Raw genomic sequence first — 19368 nt, forward strand, 5'->3', positions numbered from 1 at the left:
GTTTTTTTTTTTTTTTTTTGGTCCACCCTGCATATCAAAAAAAACAACAACAAAAAACAGACTGCACTGCAAACAAAGCAGACAGGAGTTCACACAGGCACAGCTTGACCTTTCACCCCTAAGACCAGTGCTGGAATTATTGTCAACTTCCTTCTACCGCTGATCTCCATCTCCTTCACAGCCCGATTGCAAACTAAATTAATCGTCTTTTTCAACTTTTTCCATTCACTTTTTGTTGTTGTTCACTCCTCAGCCTGCAGGGCATAAAACTCCCAGCAGTGATCTATTTCCAGGGTTTCCTTCCTCCCTACATCCCGTGCAGCATTGCGGGACAACCAAACTTGCAGTAAAGAGTGATTTTATTCCTCGTCAACCAACTCCACCTCACACCTCGCTCAGATGTTAGACTTACTTTGACTTGACCAAATGTAAACGGCGCGCGCGCCCGGGCCCGGTCGCCGCGGTCAGAGGGATTTGTTTCTGGAAAACACTGAGGAGAGTTTGGACTTTTTTTCTGTCAGCCCACCCGTGTGCTGGGTGAGGCTCCCAGTTGTTAAAAACGATTCATTTGGGGAATTGCACCGATGACTCGTCCAGAAGGTCACGGAAGAACCCAGGGCCCCGGACTGAAGTAAAGTGGGGGTAAACCAAAAAAGAAAAGAAAAAAAAAGAAGTGGTTGCATGTGTCTACAGCGACTTCTAGTGTTCACAATGAAAACTGCAGCCACGGTTTACACATTTATATGTGGAGACTCAAACCGAGGATAGAGTATTAACAATAATACAATATTAATAACGTAATAATAGCACAGTTATATGAGAATAATCTCCACTTTACTAAAGCAATTTTACAGTGAACTAAGCACACAAAAATGAAATAAACCAAATAGTCTTGAGTTTTTTGTTTTTTGTCTGTTTTATTGTCCAGAAAAAAAATATAGGGCTTGCTACATTCACACAAGTCACTTTTTAAATAATTTAATGGATCGTGTCCTGATTGGTTCTCTTTCAAATAAATCAAAGCTGTATGAATTAAACTTTTCGTTCCTGGCCCTTTAAATGCGCTTTACTTGAGGTGCTCGTTTCGTTTCGGGTGTTTCCGTCACTTCCGACAGAGAGTCGTGCGCGATCAATTGCGGCGCGTGGAGGTGAGAGGAGCGAGCGAGCGTGCGTGACGTTCGACGGCGTCGCGCTGCATGCCGGGATACAGCTCGTTCTTGTTTACAAGATGACGGAGAAAACCGCTACACCCTGACTTAAACACGGAACAACAAGTCCACTCTGTGACGCTGGCACACCCGAGCCGTGAACACGCGTGTAAAAACAACAACAACAAAAAAAAACACGAGTGGTTTTCCTGAAACGCGAGCCCACGGAGCTGTCAGTCTGCCACGCCAGATATTTTTATTTTTTTTTTTGCACCGTCACTATCTGTCAAATCACAGCAGGTTGGTTGAAGTTCCGCAGGTTCTGTGTCGTTTCCTTCGTTTAGATCAGGATTAGCCTGTAATAGAAACGAAGCTCTACTTCCTTTTAAACTAGTGCTGAGAAACTTTGCTTGTCTCTTCCTCTTCTGTTAGTTGCTGTAATTTAGGTCTAAAGGTCGACAGCTCATTTATCACAGCCAGTTGATTTCAATAGCATGTGTGACTTGTTGTCTTCCCTGTGATTGTTTTTGGGTGTCATCTCGGGCCTGTGTAACTTCGTAACTAAGGGGATTTTGTCCCTGTCAGAGAAAAGACACAATCATTTTGCTGTGAAATGTCCTTGCCAGTTAAATCCCTTCACGCCACAGCAATATTCACACTTTCAGTGCTTGTGTGATAAACATTTTGTAGAATCACCCTCTGCTTCAATGGGGTCGGCTTTGTCCTTCTGACCCAGGCTTCTTTTTAATGCTGCCTGAATAGGTTGAGGCTCGCAGGTGTTACTTTGTGCCTTATACACTGTATTTCTATTGGACTTAAAGGGAAATATTGCAGCACCTTCTCCTCTGGTTCTGCTGCTGTCTTTGGTTCTGTTGGTAACCCAGTTTCACTTCCAACTGTTGGACTGATTTGCTGTGATTTGATTTAATTGTGTTGTGCAGTTTTGCCAATCGTTTCTACTTGGGTCTCAGGGTAAATTTGTTGAGACGTCCACTTTCTTAAATGTTTTCCACATTTGGGGTAAACATTCTCGCTGAAGAATTGCCTCACACAGGCTAAAATTTCAATCATTTCGCCTTAGATATTTTCTCTGCTTGATGAAGGCTATGGATTTAAACCCTTTCCCATGAACACAGGATGTGTCTTTCGACATGGTTGTTTCAGAAACAAGAAGCTACTTATTGCATCAGTTGGGGTTGAATAACGTTTTGCCAGCTGACAGGCAGGACTCGTCCAATAGGAGGCTCCGTACCTGTTTGCTAAGTTACATCCAGGTGGATGTTTTTTGGGGGCCAGGCCACCAAATAAAGTCACTGCTGATGTTTTTCCTGGACGTTGTGTTAAACACACACAGGTCTACATTATCATCCACATGTAATTTAGTGGGACCTGGCTGATGCTTTCTTGTCTTCTTTGGCAGCTGAAACATTTTTTCCCTGCACCTTTAGGCAACATATAGGATATTAATATGCATCATTAATAGCTCATGCATCTTCTTACTCTTCTGTAAGTATGGCTTGAAGGGCTGCTGCTCAACAGAGTAGCAAATTAAATCTTCAGGTTTAATCGAGAAAAGCCTGGTCAATTAATACAGTTTGGGGGTGGAGTAAATATATTTTTAAAAATGTGCATCAAATAATCGGAATTTATACTTTTGCCTGTCGTTCTTTCAGCTGACTGTCCTCCGGCCTGCAGAGAGGAGTCTCAATCCAGCCGAATGTAAGTCTCCTCTGACATGAATCCACAATTTTTCTGTTTGTTTCTAACAGACATGTTTTCTCGTTTTCTCATATAATGCTGAATAGACGAGGTATTTGTTTCTAACTGGTATCTCACTTTATTTAATCCGGAAATATTCTTTTTACGCGCTCTCTTACAAGAAAGCGAGGTATGCAATGGTTTTACAAAAATACAGATTTGAACCTTTCTTAAATTTTATTAAGGTAATGCTCTGACCCCTATCTGGTAAGCTGCAGGCTGTAGGCTGGCTGCCTATGCAAGTACATACTTTAAGACCATAAAAACAATGCTATATTTATTACTGGTTTACTGTGAGAACATCCTGGTGGCCCTCTGCCTACTGCAAAATCAGTGTTTTGTGTATTTAAATTATAGGCCTGTCACCATAACACATTTTGCTGGATGATAAATTCTCCCAGAAGTTATTGTGATGAACAGTTCTGCTGTTTTTCCAGAGCATCTTCAAGAAATATAACGGTTATGGCATAACAAAGCAACAACACACTCTCAAATCTCATTAAACTTTAAATTCTAGTGAACATTTAACACTGGAACTGGAAGACGTTTTAACTATCCATAATAAATAAACAGCAGAAGCAACAAATAAAATGTATTGTGAAGTCTCTGTAAACAAAATAGCCTAGAATAGCCTAGTCAAAGTCCAGACCTAATTCAGTTGGGAGTTGTGTTAGAACTGAACTGATGGTCTCCGTTCAGTCTTACGGAGTTTGAGCTATTTTGCAAAGAATTGGTAAAAATTTCTAACTGGATGCAAATGCAAGTATTTTTAAGGTCATCTTCAAAAACAAATGAAAAAAACCCCAAAATGTCTTATTTTTCTTCATCTTCATGATCAGTACATGGTGTTCTGTTACATACAACTCAAATGAAACACACTGAGGTTTGCAAAATGTAGCATATTCAAGGAGGATGATCATGTTTGAAACGCGTACATTGCTTATATTGTAAATAATTCTTCCTTGTTTGTGTGTTTCTCACAGGAACAGAGCGACTGCAAAGCGGTTAATTGAACGCTACTTTCAACAGTTGACTCAAGGCTGTGGAAATAGCAACTGCACCAATGAGTTTTGTGCCTCTTGTTCTGCTTGTCAACCTCTGGGCAACAACGCAGCAGCTGCTAAAGCACTGGAACTGTTCAAGGTTAACGCCAAACTCTGTGACTATTACCCCTCCGTCGAGTCCAGGTCTGACGAAAACTCTCGGCTGGGGCGTGAGATGAGCACCGAGGAATTCTCAGGTACTTTCAAAGCAGACTATGGGTTGTCGCAGATGTATGGTTTAAGTCGGTTTTAACGGTTTGGTTTCCGATTGCAGATGTTCACTACCTCACAGAGCACACCGTGTGTAGGATACTGAGTGTCTGCGAGGAAGAAGGGAACTACTCTGCTCTCGTCCGTGTCATTGGCAGGATATTCTCCAACGCGGACGCTCTCATGAAGAGTTTCCGGAAGGAAGAACCAAGTGCCGCTGTCAAAACCCTCAATTCTCTCAAGTCGAAAGACGAAGAGAAACGGAGCGACCAGTCGTCAGAGAACAATCTCTCCTCCTCTGCTTCCTCGCCCGACGAAACTCCAAACGGAATCCCCAACTCCTTTGAGCCTTCGGTAGACATCGACGCAGTTCGAAGGGTCTACGACAAACTCCTGTCCGTCGACCAGGTGGAGTCTGCCCTGGTCAACGCCCTCATTTACCTCACTCCAAACGTGGAACTTGACCTGGAATATCTTGATGTGTACGAAGCAAACCCAGATTATCTGAATATTTTCATCATAGTGATGGAGAACAGAAACCTTCACAGCCCGGAGTACCTTGAGGTGGCGTTACCTTTGTTCTGCAAGGCGATGAGCAAGCTGCCGCTCATGGCCCTCGCTCGCCTGTCCAAGCTGTGGTCGACGTTCGGCCTTCCGCACGTCCGCCGCATGATGGAGACCTTCCAGCAGCTCATCACCTTCACAGTCGTCAGTAATGAATATGGCGCGGAAAACCTGATAAACGACGACGAGACGGTGGTGGCTGCCACCAAGTGCTTGAGGGTTGTCTTCTACGCAAGCATCCTCGGCGGGGAGGTGGACGGCGAGCACAACGAGGAGGAGGACGACGAAGACGCCGAGTCGGACGAGCTGACGCTGCACGAGCTGCTGGGCGAAGACCGGCTCTATAAGAAGGGTCCCCGGGTCGACCCTCTGGAGAAGGAGCTGAGCGTCCGTCCTGTAGACAGCGTCAAACCCCTCATACCGTTTGAGGATTTTGTCAATGAATCGGTGAACGAAGTGATTGAAATGGACAAAGATTTTACCTTCTTCAAAGTCAACGCGGAAACCAAGTTTTCCTTCCAGACCTGCCCTTTCATCCTCAGCGTCATCACCAAGAGCCAGGGGCTGTATTACGACAACAGGATCCGGATGTACAGCGAGAGGCGCCTCACTGCCCTCTACAGTATGGTACAGGGCCAGCAGCCAAACCCCTATCTGAAGCTCAAAGTGCGTCGAGACCACATCATCGACGACGCCCTCGTCAGAGTGAGTCTCGGGGCGTTGGAGGTGTCGGTTTGCGTCGGATATAACGTGGTTGGAGCCGTCCCAGCGAGTGAATAACATTTTATTTCTTGCAGCTGGAAATGATCTCCATGGAGAACCCGTCAGACCTGAAGAAGCAGCTGTACGTTGAGTTCGAGGGCGAACAAGGCGTAGACGAAGGAGGAGTGTCCAAAGAGTTCTTCCAATTGGTTTTGGAGGAAATCTTTAATCTGGACATCGGTTAGGCTTGCAACAATGTTTTGTATTAAAAGCTAAATGCCTGCGTTTTGCAACTGTTGAGTTTTGTTCACGTTGTAGAAATCGTCAAAAACTTACATTCACTTGCTTGTAAATGACTTTCTCAACAGGGATGTTCACCTACGACAATGACACCAAGCTTTTCTGGTTCAACTCGTCCTCGTTGGAGAACGAAGCGCAGTACACACTTATTGGGATCGTTCTGGGGCTCGCCATTTACAACAACTGCATCCTGGACGTTCATTTCCCCATGGTTGTCTACAGGAAGCTGATGGGCAAGAAAGGGACCTACTTGGATCTGTCAGACTCACATCCAGTACGCCAACTTTTTCTATATGATGTTACATGTTCATGTGGATGTGTTGACATTTTACAGAGAGGGTTCCTGTAGGGCTGGAAGCTTCCCTTTCTTCCTTCCTTGTACCCAGTATTTATTCTTACTTTATGTTGTGCCCTTCTGCTCTTTCTGTCTTTCCTTTTCTTTGTTTCCTTGCTATTCTTTTTTGCTACTTTCTTTTTAGCCCTTCTTCTTTCCTTCATCCTTTTGTCCTTCCTTTCTCCCTCCCTTTCCTTCCTTCTTTTCTTTCCTTCGCTTTCCTTCCTTGTATTCTACCTCTTCACTCCTTGTGTCATTCCTTCCTCACTACCTTCTTTTCGTCCTTGTGTCCTACTTCTAGTTTTTCCTTTCGTCCACCTTTCCTTCTTTTCTTACTTCCTTCATTGCTTTCATCCCTCCTTCTTTCTTTCCTGCTTCCTTCCTTCCAGCTTCTGTTTTCCCAGGTCGGATATTTAAAGCCTGATTATTTATGTAAGAATATCAGGGAAAGCTAATGTAAAAGGGATGGAAGTCTGCAATTTGAGTTTGAAAATGTCAGGAATTTTTGCATAAAAAATGTGAATTACCCCTCTGAAGAGAAAATGCAGATCTTCTCTAGTTTCTGCTCTCATGTTCCTGCTGTGGCAGGTTCTCTACCAAAGTCTGAAGGAGGTGCTGGAGTACAGCGGCAGCCTGGAGGAGGACATGATGCTCACCTTCCAAATATCGCACACGGACCTTTTTGGAAACCCCGTACTGTACGACCTGAAGGAGAAGGGGGACCAGATCCCCGTTACCAAGGAGAACAGACAGGTGAGCTGTGATTGCGGCCAACACTTTGTTTACATTTTTTATATATATATGGTTGTAAGCCTCAGTTTAGAAAACCACATGATGTAAATTCCTAATTTTATGCTGGTTGAATGAATTACTTTCAAGTGGGGAGTCATTTCCAGTTGACTTCTTTAAAGTCTGAAAAGATCAGACTTTAAAGAAATGAATCCTACAGATTCAGTTTGGTTACAACATTATTCCCAGATCTAAATCCTGACTTAAAGCTTTTGGAATGAAGACTCTGGTTTTACGTCTCGTTACACAGATATAAAAACATGCTGGTTCCTCCTTTGACTTGGGTATGTTTCAAAATGACAAAAACAGGAATAACTAAATGAAATGACACAGAAGCTCAGCTGAACACCCTGTACAGGACAACAACCCCACACCAACTTGTCATTTCAAGAAAGACGACAAAACTACAATGAAATGTTTGAACTTTTTGAAAATGTTCTTTGTGTGTGCGTGTGTGTGTGTAATACACAGGAATTTGTTCATCTGTATGCAGACTACATCCTGAACAAAAGTGTGGAGAGCCAATTCAAAGCCTTTAAGAAAGGTTTCCTGATGGTGACAAACGAGTCGCCGCTCAAATACTTGTTTAGACCAGAGGAAGTCGAGCTTCTGATCTGTGGGAGCAGGGTGAGAAAAATCAAAAATCAGCAACCTCCAGTTTTCATTTTGCAATGAATTGAACCTAAGTAGAAAACAAAATAACTCTTTTTGTGACGAGTTTTATGCAGTTTAGAAAATCTAATGTCTGGAATTTAAATGAAAACTTAGTGAGTGTTTTTTTTTTCTTCATAAAATTAGATTTAGAAGTATAGCAGAGTAAAGTTATTGATTAACTTTACAAACAAGTTTTTGTATCCTAAGTGTTTGGCAATAATGGACAGACATTCCTCTCATAAAACTGCATCCTTTAATCTCAAGAAAAGATTAAAAAGTATTAAGAATTGATCGTATAAATTCTCTCTTTTTTCCTTAGAAACTTGACTTTGAAGCACTTGAAAAGACAACAGAATATGACGGAGGTTACACTAAGGATAGTCAAATTATCAAGTAAGTCTATTCACTGCCTTTAAATGCTATCTCGGTTATAAATGTTTTAATGTGGTTTTATTGAAGACGCTGAAAAAATAAGGGATTATGGAAACTTGATTTTGTTTTTTTATCATTTTGCACTAACGGGAGCTTTTGAGTAAGAATATAACAATGTTTTCCGATAAGATTCAGATACTGTTTTGTGAACTGACGGTCTGATGGTCATTTCCTTCTAGTTTCTAATTCCTACAGGTACCAACATTAAAGTGGAGATATAGGCCATAAAGCCATGGTGAAGATTAGCCTTTTAACGCACTGAGAACTATGAAAACTTGAGTCTAGAAATATCTTATTTTTTACATGCGGAATGCAAAGGAATCCTGAATTGATGTTTGTTTTTGGCTGCAGAGACTTCTGGGAAACCATCCACTCTTTCGGAGAGGAGCAGAAGCGACTTTTTCTCCAGTTCACCACAGGAACAGACAGAGCTCCAGTCGGAGGTCTCGGTAAACTAAAGATGATCATCGCGAAGAACGGCTCTGATTCGGACAGGTACAACTGGCGCAGGCGACTTCCCGTTGAATTTCAACACACTCGACTCAAATGAACTTTTAGTTTTTGTCGCGGTTCATTGCAGGCTACCGACCTCCCACACCTGCTTCAACGCTCTGCTGCTCCCTGAATACTCCTCCAAGGACAAACTGAAAGAGAGACTCCTCAAGGCCATCACTTACGCCAAAGGTTTTGGAATGCTGTGACGGACTTCCAAAGAGAGTTTTCCGTCTGTGTGGGATAGAAACGACAAAAAAAAAAAAAAAAAAAAAAAAGGGAATACCACCAAAAAAACAACAAACAAACAAAATGCTGCAATAATAATTCTGTGCCTAATCAGTCTCTCACAGACAAACTCCACTGTTGGCCTTCCACGCTGAGCCCTCACTTGCTTTGTAACCTCGTCACTTGTGTAGGCATTAGAAATCCCAAATAAGTTCAGCCTTCTCCCATCCCCACATGCCCTGGTTCTGAAAAGGCGAAAGCCCGTTTGTGAAACTGTGAAAGTGCGCTCACGTGTAGCACATAAAGTGTATTTATGACGTTAGTTTGACTTCTGATGCCTCTGACGTTTTTGGAAATGTAGCAGTATTTAGTCCTCACTGGGCCTGACGGTGCTCCTTGGCCGCGATTGTCAGTTTAGTAGACTGAGGTGAAGAAGCCTTATATATTACCTGCTCTCTGACCTTCAGTCCATCTTACGATTGAAAGCTTTGTGCTGTGCCTCCTGTAGCGGATATGGACTGAATATCGTTTGCTGTGATCCTGATGTGATGGTGTTGGCTGCGTGTTTTAAAGGGGCAGTGTTATGCAAAATTGGCTTTTTGTTGTGGTTTTACATCATGTTATAATGTTATTCCCTCATCAGAAACACACCTGGAGTGTTGCTTTTTGCTTAATGCTTGTTTGAGTAATCATTGAATCTCCCACGGCAACCGTTGTGGATGCATAAACACTTGTTCTCACCTAGCGCCACATTTTCCACTCCTTTCAGCTCCTTCAGACTAGTGGCAATAGCACTAGTCTGAAGTGCTCCTAGGGACGGCTGTAAGCTGCTTAATGGAGAAACGTTTTGATAACTTCCTGAATGAAGGCTGAGTTTCAAAAAGAACAGGAGCTTCTTAAAGAGACAGAGGCCCAATATCAAGGTTTTAATTGCAAAGTGACATTTCTTTCAAGTCATGTTTGTTATATGGTATATAACATTTTTATAACTGGCAGTAACGTAGTTACTCAATTGTGCTGTAAAATGGCATCACGTGCCTGGAAAGTACATAATGCTGTCCCTTTAAAATTACTTGCCGATTGTTTTAGTGTGTCAGATCTTTTAAAAAACGCGTCTCTTGGCTCGTTTCCTACGAGTTACTGATTTGCACACTTGCCAAATGTGCAAGGCCTGTTTAAGGGAAACGGCCACAAAAAGTGTTCGATTTGTATCTCAGGTATGTAAAGAATTTGCAGAAAATGTGAAAACCCTTCTGTAAACTCTCCAATATGCAAGGTAAATAAAGGTGAGAAATTGTAGTTTTGTTGTAAATTCCTGTATTGGCATGGTATAAAAATAACTGTGGCAAAGTCACAGATTTCTTTTCCGTGCCAGGACGTCACGCCAGTGCTAACATCTCTGCAGTGATATTACGCAGTGTCGTGTTGCGCTGAAGATTCACATCCTGGAGTCTTGAACTGGCCACAACTGATCACAGCTCAGCCTACTTTCTGGTTCATGCAGCTATTAACGATTTGACCACACGGGGCGCTCAAAACATCCCCGGCTGGTTAAAAAATGGCCAAAATAAATAAGTAAAACAAAATGGCAACTTCAACTCTATTGAGTAAAGCGTGCACTGTGACAAAACGTTATACGGTTCAAAACGTGACATTGAAAACTGTGCTAGGACTGGACGTTTCCTAAAATGCTTTTCATTTTCTAAATGTTTATACCCATGTAGCATGTTTTTTTCATAGACCAACAATTTTAGCTGGATAGGAACCAGTGTGTTAAGACAGTAATATGCATAAGCAGCTAGTTACCATCCATCGGAAATTAGTTGAACGTGATCTGTTTTCAAAGGAAGTTTGACATTTTTCTTTTTCACACATAGACAAAGAGGTTATTCAATATGAACATTTTATTTGCGTGTAACGTTCATATTTGTAAGAGTACGCTGACAGTAACATATAAACAGTACTGGCTTTTTAAAATGTTGACATTTTTATACAGTAAACAGTGCAGCTTAAGAAGAGCAATACATTTACCTGAATAATCTGAATTCTTATCAGGGGGGAAAAAGTCATCCTAAGGCTATGAAAAGCCAATTTTTGGCATAAACAAGTGCTTCCTCTCAACACACTCAAATTGTTTGAAGACGACAAAAGTAGCAGTTAATCAGAAAGCACAAAAAAAGACTCTCTGCATTCACTGTACACAGTTTGACACATAATGTGATGATGATAATAAACACAACGTACAAATAGTTAAAAATGTGGGCATTTATATGACATAAAAGAGAATCACTTTCACAGTTCTCCAGTGATGGTTTTTTTGATTGTTTTTTTTTCACTGGACCTTTTTGTCTTTGTCAGCCACCACTTCGTCGAGGTCCTCCGGTTTCACGGATTTGACTTTTTCCTCCATCTGAGTGACCCTCTGCTTCAGCCGTGCCTGGGTGGAGGTAAATTCTGCCATCAGCTGAGCAAACTTGGTCTGCATCAGATCCAGGTTGCCCTGCAGTTTCACAATCTTCTCGTCCAGGTCTTTGGGGTCCGCGCCCGCATTCGCCACCGCCTCGTCGATTAGGTTGTCTTTCATCAGGATGGCTTTGCCCTTTTCCTCCAGAGCTTTCTTGGCATCCGGATACTCGGTGAGCGCCTCCATCAAGTCATCTTTGGACAAGGCGAAGAGATCGGAGTAACCCACACTTCGGATGTTGGCCGTTCGTCGGTTACCGGCTTTACTCCCCTTGATGCCTAAGATACTGATTTCTCCAAAGTATGCCCCGTCGCTGAGCACCACAAACTGAGTGACTCCGTCATCAGCCACCACTGCCAGCTTTCCTTCCTTTATGATGTACATCTCCCTGCCAATATCCCCTTTCTTACAGATGTAATCTCCAGGACTGAACACCTGTGGCTGCAGCTTGAGCACCAACTCGATCAACAGACCAGCTTCACAGTCCTGGAAAATTCGCACTTTCTTTAGCGTATCCAAATGGACGTTGATGGCGATCTCCGCCTTGAGCTTGTCCGGGAGAGTTTTCAAAACTTCTTTCTCGTCGCAGGTCTTCTTTTCAGTCCAAAGATAGTCAAACCATTTGATCACTCTGGCCTCCAAGTCTCTGGTGACTTTTCGAAACTGCATGTACTGCTTTATGGAGTCGATCTTTGCCTGAAACTCGGCACGAGAGGCATTCATGTTTGAGATCATGGCACCAACGTTACCGACAATACTAGCAAAGATTAGCACACCGGTGAGAAAGTCCCCAATGACAAAGAGGAATTCAACGTCTTTCACTGGTGCTGGGGTTTCTCCGATGGTGGTGAGGGTGAGTGTCGACCAGTATAGGGAGTAGATGTACTTTCGTGCCAAGCGACCGTGCTCTGGGTGACTGATGTTGGGATAGACCCACGTGTCGGATCCAAAGCCAATGCTTTTCGAAATGGAAAAGAAAACACAAGCATTCCAGTGGATGATGATGAGGATGTAAAGCACGAGATTGCTGATACGAAACATGTTTGGGAAGCTGGTTCTCGTCTCGGTGCGCTCAAAGAACTCAAAGAGCCTCTGGATTTTGCAAAGACGGTTGAAACGAAACTCTGGATTGTCAAAGCCGTACTGCAGAAAGAGTAGGTCTGTGGGTATCATTGAAATCATGTCATATTTGAACTGAGACGTTGTTCTGTATTTAGCTCTCAGTTTTTTGGCATCTTTTACCAACAGTCCTTGTTCCAGGTAACCTAAGGGAGGTAAAGCACAAAATAAGAGACCAGCCCACAACATAGCGTGAAGATTAAGCTAACATTTCTTTCATTGAACATTTCCAGAATTCGGACCTGTTCTTGATCTGACAAATGTGTCCATGCAGTAGATGATGTCTGAGGTATAGTCCAAGACTATCCAGAGTTTGGTGTACGAATATTGGAGCTCATTAAAGGAGGCCCTAGAGAAAGAGAGAGAAGCAAAAATCAGCAATCAATTTTTGTATCCAGGAAAATAACAGTAGTACTAATAACAAGACAGTACCTTGTTACAATCATGATCAGGTTATAAAACACGGGGCCTGCAATGACACTCAGCCATCTGTAGTACTGGTCTGCAGATGGATCCATAATCCAGATTTCTTTCCTGAAAACAATTTGGTACTTAATAATGGCAATATGAAAAACATTACAGAGAAAACAGATTTTTGTTTTGTTTTTTTCTTCTAAAATTCAAATTACAGGCTGGACCAGCATCGGCCTAACGCCGTACTCACGGAGGCTCCTCTTTCTTTTTATCGTCTTTCTTGTCATCTTTCTTCTCATCTTTCTTTTCGTCCTTCTTCTCGTCTTTCTTTTCGTCCTTCTTCTCCTCTTTCTTTTCGTCCTTCTTCTCGTCCTTGTTTTCTTCCGTCTTCTTGTCTCCGTCCTTGTCGTCTTTTTTCTCCTCCTTCTTCTCCTCTTTCTTGATCTCGTCTTTCTTGTCCTCTTTTTTGCTGGAGATCACAAGCTCAGTCTTAACGTGGCCAGACACGGACCCGGCGCAGGGGAGGGATGAGAAAGGCGCGAGACACTGATCTACACAGGGAGGCAACTTCGGGCAGACTGGCTCGGAGTGTGAGGTTTCTGTTGTCAGGTCCGATGTGGGTCACGCTTTCAGCCAGCAGGTGGCGCTGCGTGCTCAGAGTTCTAATGGAAGCAAATTTGTCTCCAATTTGCAAACCCACATCCACTTGCAACACAAAAAGTCAAGAAGTGAAGGGGAAGGTGTCGTTATCACCACAATTAGCATCGGTAGTTATTTTTATGATGCTTGTGAAAGGAACAGGAAGACGGGAAATACACTTCCTACGGGGTTTTTTTTTTTTTTTTTTTTGCTCTTGCTAATGGCTCGTTGGGTTAGTTACAAGAGGGGAGGCTGCAAATACAAACGGTGAATAAATTTATCATGTCTATATTTGCTTCAGAAATTGGGTGCACTTACTCATCTGTGTTGTTGCAGTTATTTGTGTTGTAGGTGGCGAGAGGCCACTTACTGGAAAGACTTGGGAAAAGAAAAACGGAGAGAAATGTCTTGAGATATATGCAAAAAATGCACATCATTTTATTCTGTATTAAAAACTGAATGTAATTAGTTTTCCGGTCTATTTTTGCTACACGTCCTGATTTGAAAAGCATCCTTCTGTCTACTGAGGCCAGCTGAACAGATGCTTTGGCAAGCTTAGTAATAACTGTGCAAAACCCAGTTTGTAGAATCTGATATTTGGTTGAAAATTTGTTTAATGTAGAGCCTTTTCAAAAGACACCGTACTGTAAACGGACGCCGCCGTCCAGTGACCGCAAACCAAAAGCACACTTACTCTTTCTTCCTGCGTGTTTCGCTGCGGTCGCTCTCCCCACTGGTTGCATCTTTAAGGGCCGGGCCTCTGATGCGCTCCAGCAAGGAGTCATTCCTCTCCTCTGTAGGGTTCACTCTGTGGGATTCCCAGTCCCGCAGCATGAGGAAGAGGTAAGACAGCCTAAAAGGTCAGCGGGAGGTCAAACGGCACCAAGTGACATCGCTCTAGGCCGGGGATGGATTATTCGTCATGTCGGCTTACAGGAAATACAAGTTGTGATGGAGGCAACTAATATAATGACTCAACAGAAAATGTAATGAATAATGATTCAGGGGGTAAAGTGACATGTCAGGCCTCCAGAGGGCCAATGGAAGTAAATGTACATAAACGTATCGATATCGCTGTGGATATCGATACGTTCCACTTGCTCAAAATGCCCGTTGACATCAGCTTACTGGTGTTTTCAGTTTCTCCAGTCTTTGTCCTTATGCACCCCAAACACAATTGAAATCTGAACTTTCTGATTAAATTTGGGTCAAGCCAAGGAAGGCATTGACGGTAAGGACAGCACATCCTCACTTTTACTTTCGCTTTTCACTTCCCGGCTGCACGTCTGCGCTTCCAGTAACCGTGTCTCCATTGACCGTACGACTACGCAATTTAACAGTTTGAAAATAAACTCACTTGATGGAAGCACAGGAGTAAAACGGCGATACAACGTCTTGGCGCTGGGATGAGGTGTTTTTTTTTTTGGCCTAATTGAAATTGGTTTCATTTTGCAAAACTGCAATGGAAATGCTTTTCTTCGCATCTGCTTGTGGACCACTGGTTTCTGGTGCATTCACCACAAGGAAGAAGACGACAGGAAGCAGTTGGACGATGGTGGCGCGACGTGTTTTTTGACGACTTATTGCGTGAACAGACTTATTCACGTCAAATTTAATGTAAACGCCTCGATTGTGAACTTGCTAGTTTTTGACATTAGCGGAGTATTGGCTATAGTTTGGCCACCACATTTTTTATTCTGCTAGAAGAGACAAACTAGGCTTTGCATCTGTACTTTCTGTCAGCAGTCCACAAGGCACAAATGAGTCGAAACCATTTCAACCTGCCTTTTTGGTGCAAACATCCCCATGGAGAGCAAACAAAGCAAACTCTACTTGCCAAGGAAAATCATCAGAAGACTTATTAGACGACGGCTTATCTCTGAAAACACCAGGAAGTCTTGGCCTACATCTCTGTTTTCTTGTCATCCATTCAATTGATCAGGAACCAATAAAACGCTGATCTGGACCCAAAGAGTCGGCAGGTGCAACACAGTTGAGTCCCTGGTGTTACAAATCTGTCAAACAAGTTTTTTTGTTCTTGCTCCACACCTACTGATTAGCACTCAGAATGTAAAAGCGCATCGACGTTCACCTGGCCAACGCCGCACCACCTCTGTGTGGGCTTCTACGAGGCCCCGAGGACAGGGCTCCCGCGGCGGCGTCTTGGCGAAGAGAGTGGGCCCTAGGAGACAGCAGGAAAGGTGTAAGACATTCACTTGATCCTGGAAATCTGAAAAAACTATGACAATACTCCAAGGAGCGCAAAGTGAGTTTGTTCCCTAATTCGGCCCTCAGACCTGCTGTCCCCGTTTTCCATGGCGTCGAGTTCATCGTCGGACGTGTTGGTGGACGGCCGAAGTCTTGCTGGGAACGAGCTTTCGCTGCACACTTCTGCCATCTTGTTGTAGCCGCCTGTGCGGAACAAACACACACACACACACACACACACACGCTCAGTCGGGCTGAAACACCGTTGTGAATAAATTAATTAATGGAAGGTGTAAATGTGTCGACTTAGGGCCCGACATCTGTGTGAGAGTGCCACCTAAAAATACCTCTTGTTCTGTGAACACCAAACAAGATCAGCGTTGTCTTTTGATGAACCCACCCAGCCGGCTTTTAAGAATAAGCCATGGCTTACAGGTAGAATGCAGCGGCTGTGTTCAGTGTTGTATACAGCAGGTTAAGTCTATTAGAACGCAGCTTAGGGAACAAGTAGACAGTAAGTGGCCGAGAGCCCCGGCAGCCTGCAGAGACGGCCTGATCTGGAGAGGAAAAAGCTCCGCTTTTTCACATGTTGCACGGAGGTTCACACCAGAATCTGAAAACGCGCGGCTTTCACCGGTCACGTTCTGCTTTGACCGAATCGTGTCGCCTTGTCCGTGCCCAGGCAACGGCTCGCTGATCTCTGGGCGAAACCAGTGGTTGTAACACGTGCACTCCTGTAGATTACAGCTAATGCCGAGGAGTTAAGCTACCCCCGGGTAAATTCAATCACACTGAGAGCATTGCCAGAAAGCTAAGTGTTTGAAGGGTGACGGGGGGTGAAATCGGCGGCGTCTGCACCGTGAGTATGAGCGGCATCGCTCATATCGCGCGCTGCATCGAGAGAGCAAAGGTCACTCGGTGTCACTTCGCTGTGATTTGGATTTTTTTTTCTTTCTTTTTAGACAAACGGTCAAAATCTCAAGTTTAGTGTCAGGAAATGACACAGCGCTGTCGCTTCCTGCATTGTGACGCAGATTCAAGGATTTCTTCAACCGAACTTTGAAGAATGAGGCAAAAACTAAAAAAAAAAAAAACAAAGAAAAAAAGCTTCGCTGTGCACAGATTTCTAATAATGACGGTAATGGTGGTGCTGGCATCACACTTTTCTAAGTTCTCAGGGACACGTTATGAATGAATGATATGAAATCAAACAATGTGAAAAAAGCAGAAGAACTCACAAAAAGGACATATTGTGCATTAAAAGCTATTTTGAACAGATGGCTTTGTTATTTCCATACATGATAAGCACATCTAAAGCAAGCAAGACTACTTTACTATTCTGCAGCCATACAAGGATTCAACACTGTCTTTTCTTATATATATGTATATGTATGTATTGACTATTTGTCCAAAAACTAAAATTCCAAACTCGAAAAAACTCAAATCTCAAAAGTGATCAAAGCAAAGTGAAATAAACTCAAATAGTCAATACAGTGCATCATGGGTTCTGGTTTACGCAGTCCAAAACAAAAGGGTCAAAACAGTCAAAATGCAGCTCTTTGTTTACTTTATTCAGTTTTTAGCTAAAACCAAGTTACAGGCTTCAGATAAACCTGCCCTGACTCCTGCACCTGTTCTCACTGATAAAACTGACTGACGACAGATAAAAAAACCATAAGACCACCACGTGACTCAAAACTTATCTAAACCCTCCATATTTATACTGTGAAACACACCCACTTCCCAAACGGAAATCAATCAACTAATTAAGTGAATTACTAACCAAAAAACTTTAGAAACAACGAAATAAAATAAACATTCTAATTATAAATCAACTAGAAAATAAGCAAATAAAAATAAACTAATTAATCTACATTCTAAACTTTAACTGAAAAAATTGAGAAATAGTTCCTACTATATATATATATATATATATATATATATATATATATATATATATATATATATATATATATATATATACGCAGGTGTCCTCTAGTACCCATTTTGTTCCTCTTTGACAATAAATCCAATTCTAACTCTAACCATTTATATTCCATATTACAGCTAAATAATCCCAATGAAGCTATAACTCACTTGTCTGATGATTCCTCAGGCTGACATTCTCAAACCGGCCCCAGTAACCACAATCCTCTCATTTCTTTGATGTAGTTCCATCTTCCCGAATGAAAAATTGGATTTAAAAAAAAAAAATTATTATTATTTTTTTTTGCTGGTGATTTGTTTGATCCGAGCGAGGCGTCCCAGCAGAGCAGTCCCCGGCGCGCAGTCACCACAAAAATAACTGAAGGCTGTCCATAATTAGATCCAGGAGCTCTGCAGCCTGCAGACTGAGCTCCCGGCTCCCAGGAACAGACAAGAAGGGGGAGGAGTCCTGGACCTGCCGTGACCACGGCCTTCTCTGACAACAGGTTGGCAAAAACAAACAAACAAACAAACATCTAGCTGCAAATGTTTCCCTGGTAAGATCAAATCCTGCAGCTGGATTTGAATCTTTTTGGGTTTTCTGAATCCGCATGATATAAGAAATTGAATTCAATCATTTTCACAATTCAAATAAAAATAAACACTTTATTGATCCAAAGGGGAATACCATTTTGCTGTAACTCAAATCACTCCAGATTCTTCAGAGTTAATGTAGACAGTAATGGCTGTGGGACAGAAAGGTCTTCCGTAGCAGTCTGTATCGCAGAGAATTTGAAGAAGCCTCTGACTGAAGACTGTTTTTCTGCGACTGTCTCATTATGTGTCATCATCTCCAGAGGTTCCACAGTCGTGGATCGTCGCTCCGCCGTAAAGCGTCTGTTTCAGTTTTACACTAACAGCCTCCAATAATATTTCGCTTTTTCTCTTATGACCCTCATTTATTTAGTCATATTCAGCCCCTCACTGAAATGTACTCAAAATGTTTTCACATTTCAAGTTTTGACTTTGACTGGACCACTCTTTGAAGACATCGACGTGCTGCGATGGCGGTTCTCCACCGACGGTTCCACTGTGACGCTTTGCAGCGTAGTTTGATTTTGGATCAGCCTAAATCTAAATCAAGTCCGTCATACATTTATATGCACCGTGTAAAGATTATGACGTAAACGACGAAGGTTCGGGGGGACCTTAATCCTCTCACACACCTTTTCAGCTCTTCCCACAAACTCGACATCAGGGTTTTGTGAAGACCACTCCTCAAATCCTGAGATGTATCGTGTGACGTGTAACGATATTTACGATACTTCTACAAGAAAACATCGCGGGTCTGTTTCTGGCGCCGTCGTGCCGTCCTTATGCCTGGTCGGCCCAGGCATAAGGTTAAAGAGAAATCCCTTGGCAATATACGGCGCTGCCAAGCTAATCCCAGATTAGACTTGAGTACCTATTTCAGCCAGCTAATGCCCCCTCGCTTAAAGCAATGGAACGTTTTGCCTTTTGTGTTCATATTACGTTGAGCGCGCCGTTGGGCAGGCGCTGCGTGCTCCCTGCTGTCGGTACTTTGATGTTTACGGCCGAGAAACTCCAATAGTGATCATCTTTATTTTGATTTGATCAACCCAAAAACAAAAATAAAACAACATAAATATGAAAAGTTTTCACATCTACGTTTATCACGGACTGAATGGAATGGGGCCTGTGACATCGTTCAGATGAATCCCTACTTCGAGTCGGTTTGAAATGAGTGGGATCTGTTTCAGTTTCAGTCAGGGAGTGGTGATCTCATGAGAGCCGTTTCCTGCTGAAAGTCAAGGAGCCCTCACGCCATCTTGAATCTGAGCTTTTCCAAAGTGCAGTTGTTTCTCTAGGAAGCTGCACTTTGCTATAAAACACCAAAATATGCGTGGAAAGAAGGTCAGCTGA

The 19368-nt window shown here is 42.8% G+C and overlaps 2 protein-coding genes across 5 annotated transcripts; one reads left to right on the forward strand and one right to left on the reverse strand.

The window, feature by feature from the left end:
• The first annotated feature begins 1173 nt into the window (after window positions 1–1173).
• On the forward strand, window positions 1174–9953 carry ube3a (ubiquitin protein ligase E3A). Of its 2 annotated transcripts, XM_055020032.1 has the most exons (11): window positions 1176–1448; window positions 2822–2867; window positions 3890–4146; window positions 4224–5428; window positions 5521–5665; window positions 5794–5999; window positions 6648–6812; window positions 7320–7475; window positions 7822–7895; window positions 8286–8429; window positions 8515–9953. In XM_055020032.1, coding segments are annotated over exons 2-11 (2475 nt in total). In that variant the 5' UTR covers window positions 1176–1448; window positions 2822–2865; the 3' UTR covers window positions 8636–9953. The 2 variants fall into 2 exon arrangements, with proteins under 2 accessions (XP_054876016.1, XP_054876007.1); XM_055020041.1 differs by lacking the exons at window positions 7822–7895; window positions 8286–8429; window positions 8515–9953 and having other exon boundaries at window positions 1174–1448; window positions 7342–7459.
• Window positions 9954–10572: 619 nt separating this feature from the next.
• Window positions 10573–17825, reverse strand: cnga3a (cyclic nucleotide gated channel subunit alpha 3a). Of its 3 annotated transcripts, none has more exons than XM_055020062.1 (9): window positions 17596–17825; window positions 15588–15702; window positions 15383–15472; window positions 13985–14098; window positions 13609–13668; window positions 12902–13120; window positions 12670–12771; window positions 12480–12586; window positions 10573–12383 (listed from the first exon to the last, which is right to left on the reverse strand). In XM_055020062.1, exons 2-9 carry the CDS (start codon window positions 15686–15688, stop codon window positions 10987–10989), a joined length of 2190 nt encoding a protein of 729 aa, XP_054876037.1. In that variant the 5' UTR covers window positions 15689–15702; window positions 17596–17825; the 3' UTR covers window positions 10573–10986. The 3 variants fall into 3 exon arrangements, with proteins under 3 accessions (XP_054876037.1, XP_054876029.1, XP_054876045.1); XM_055020054.1 differs by having other exon boundaries at window positions 13985–14143; XM_055020070.1 differs by lacking the exon at window positions 13609–13668 and having other exon boundaries at window positions 13985–14143.
• Between the last annotated feature and the right edge of the window lie 1543 nt (window positions 17826–19368).

The sequence above is a fragment of the Poeciliopsis prolifica genome, unplaced genomic scaffold (assembly GCF_027474105.1).
Source record: "Poeciliopsis prolifica strain line A6 unplaced genomic scaffold, Auburn_PproV2 SCAFFOLD002, whole genome shotgun sequence".
NCBI lineage: Eukaryota > Metazoa > Chordata > Actinopteri > Cyprinodontiformes > Poeciliidae > Poeciliopsis > Poeciliopsis prolifica.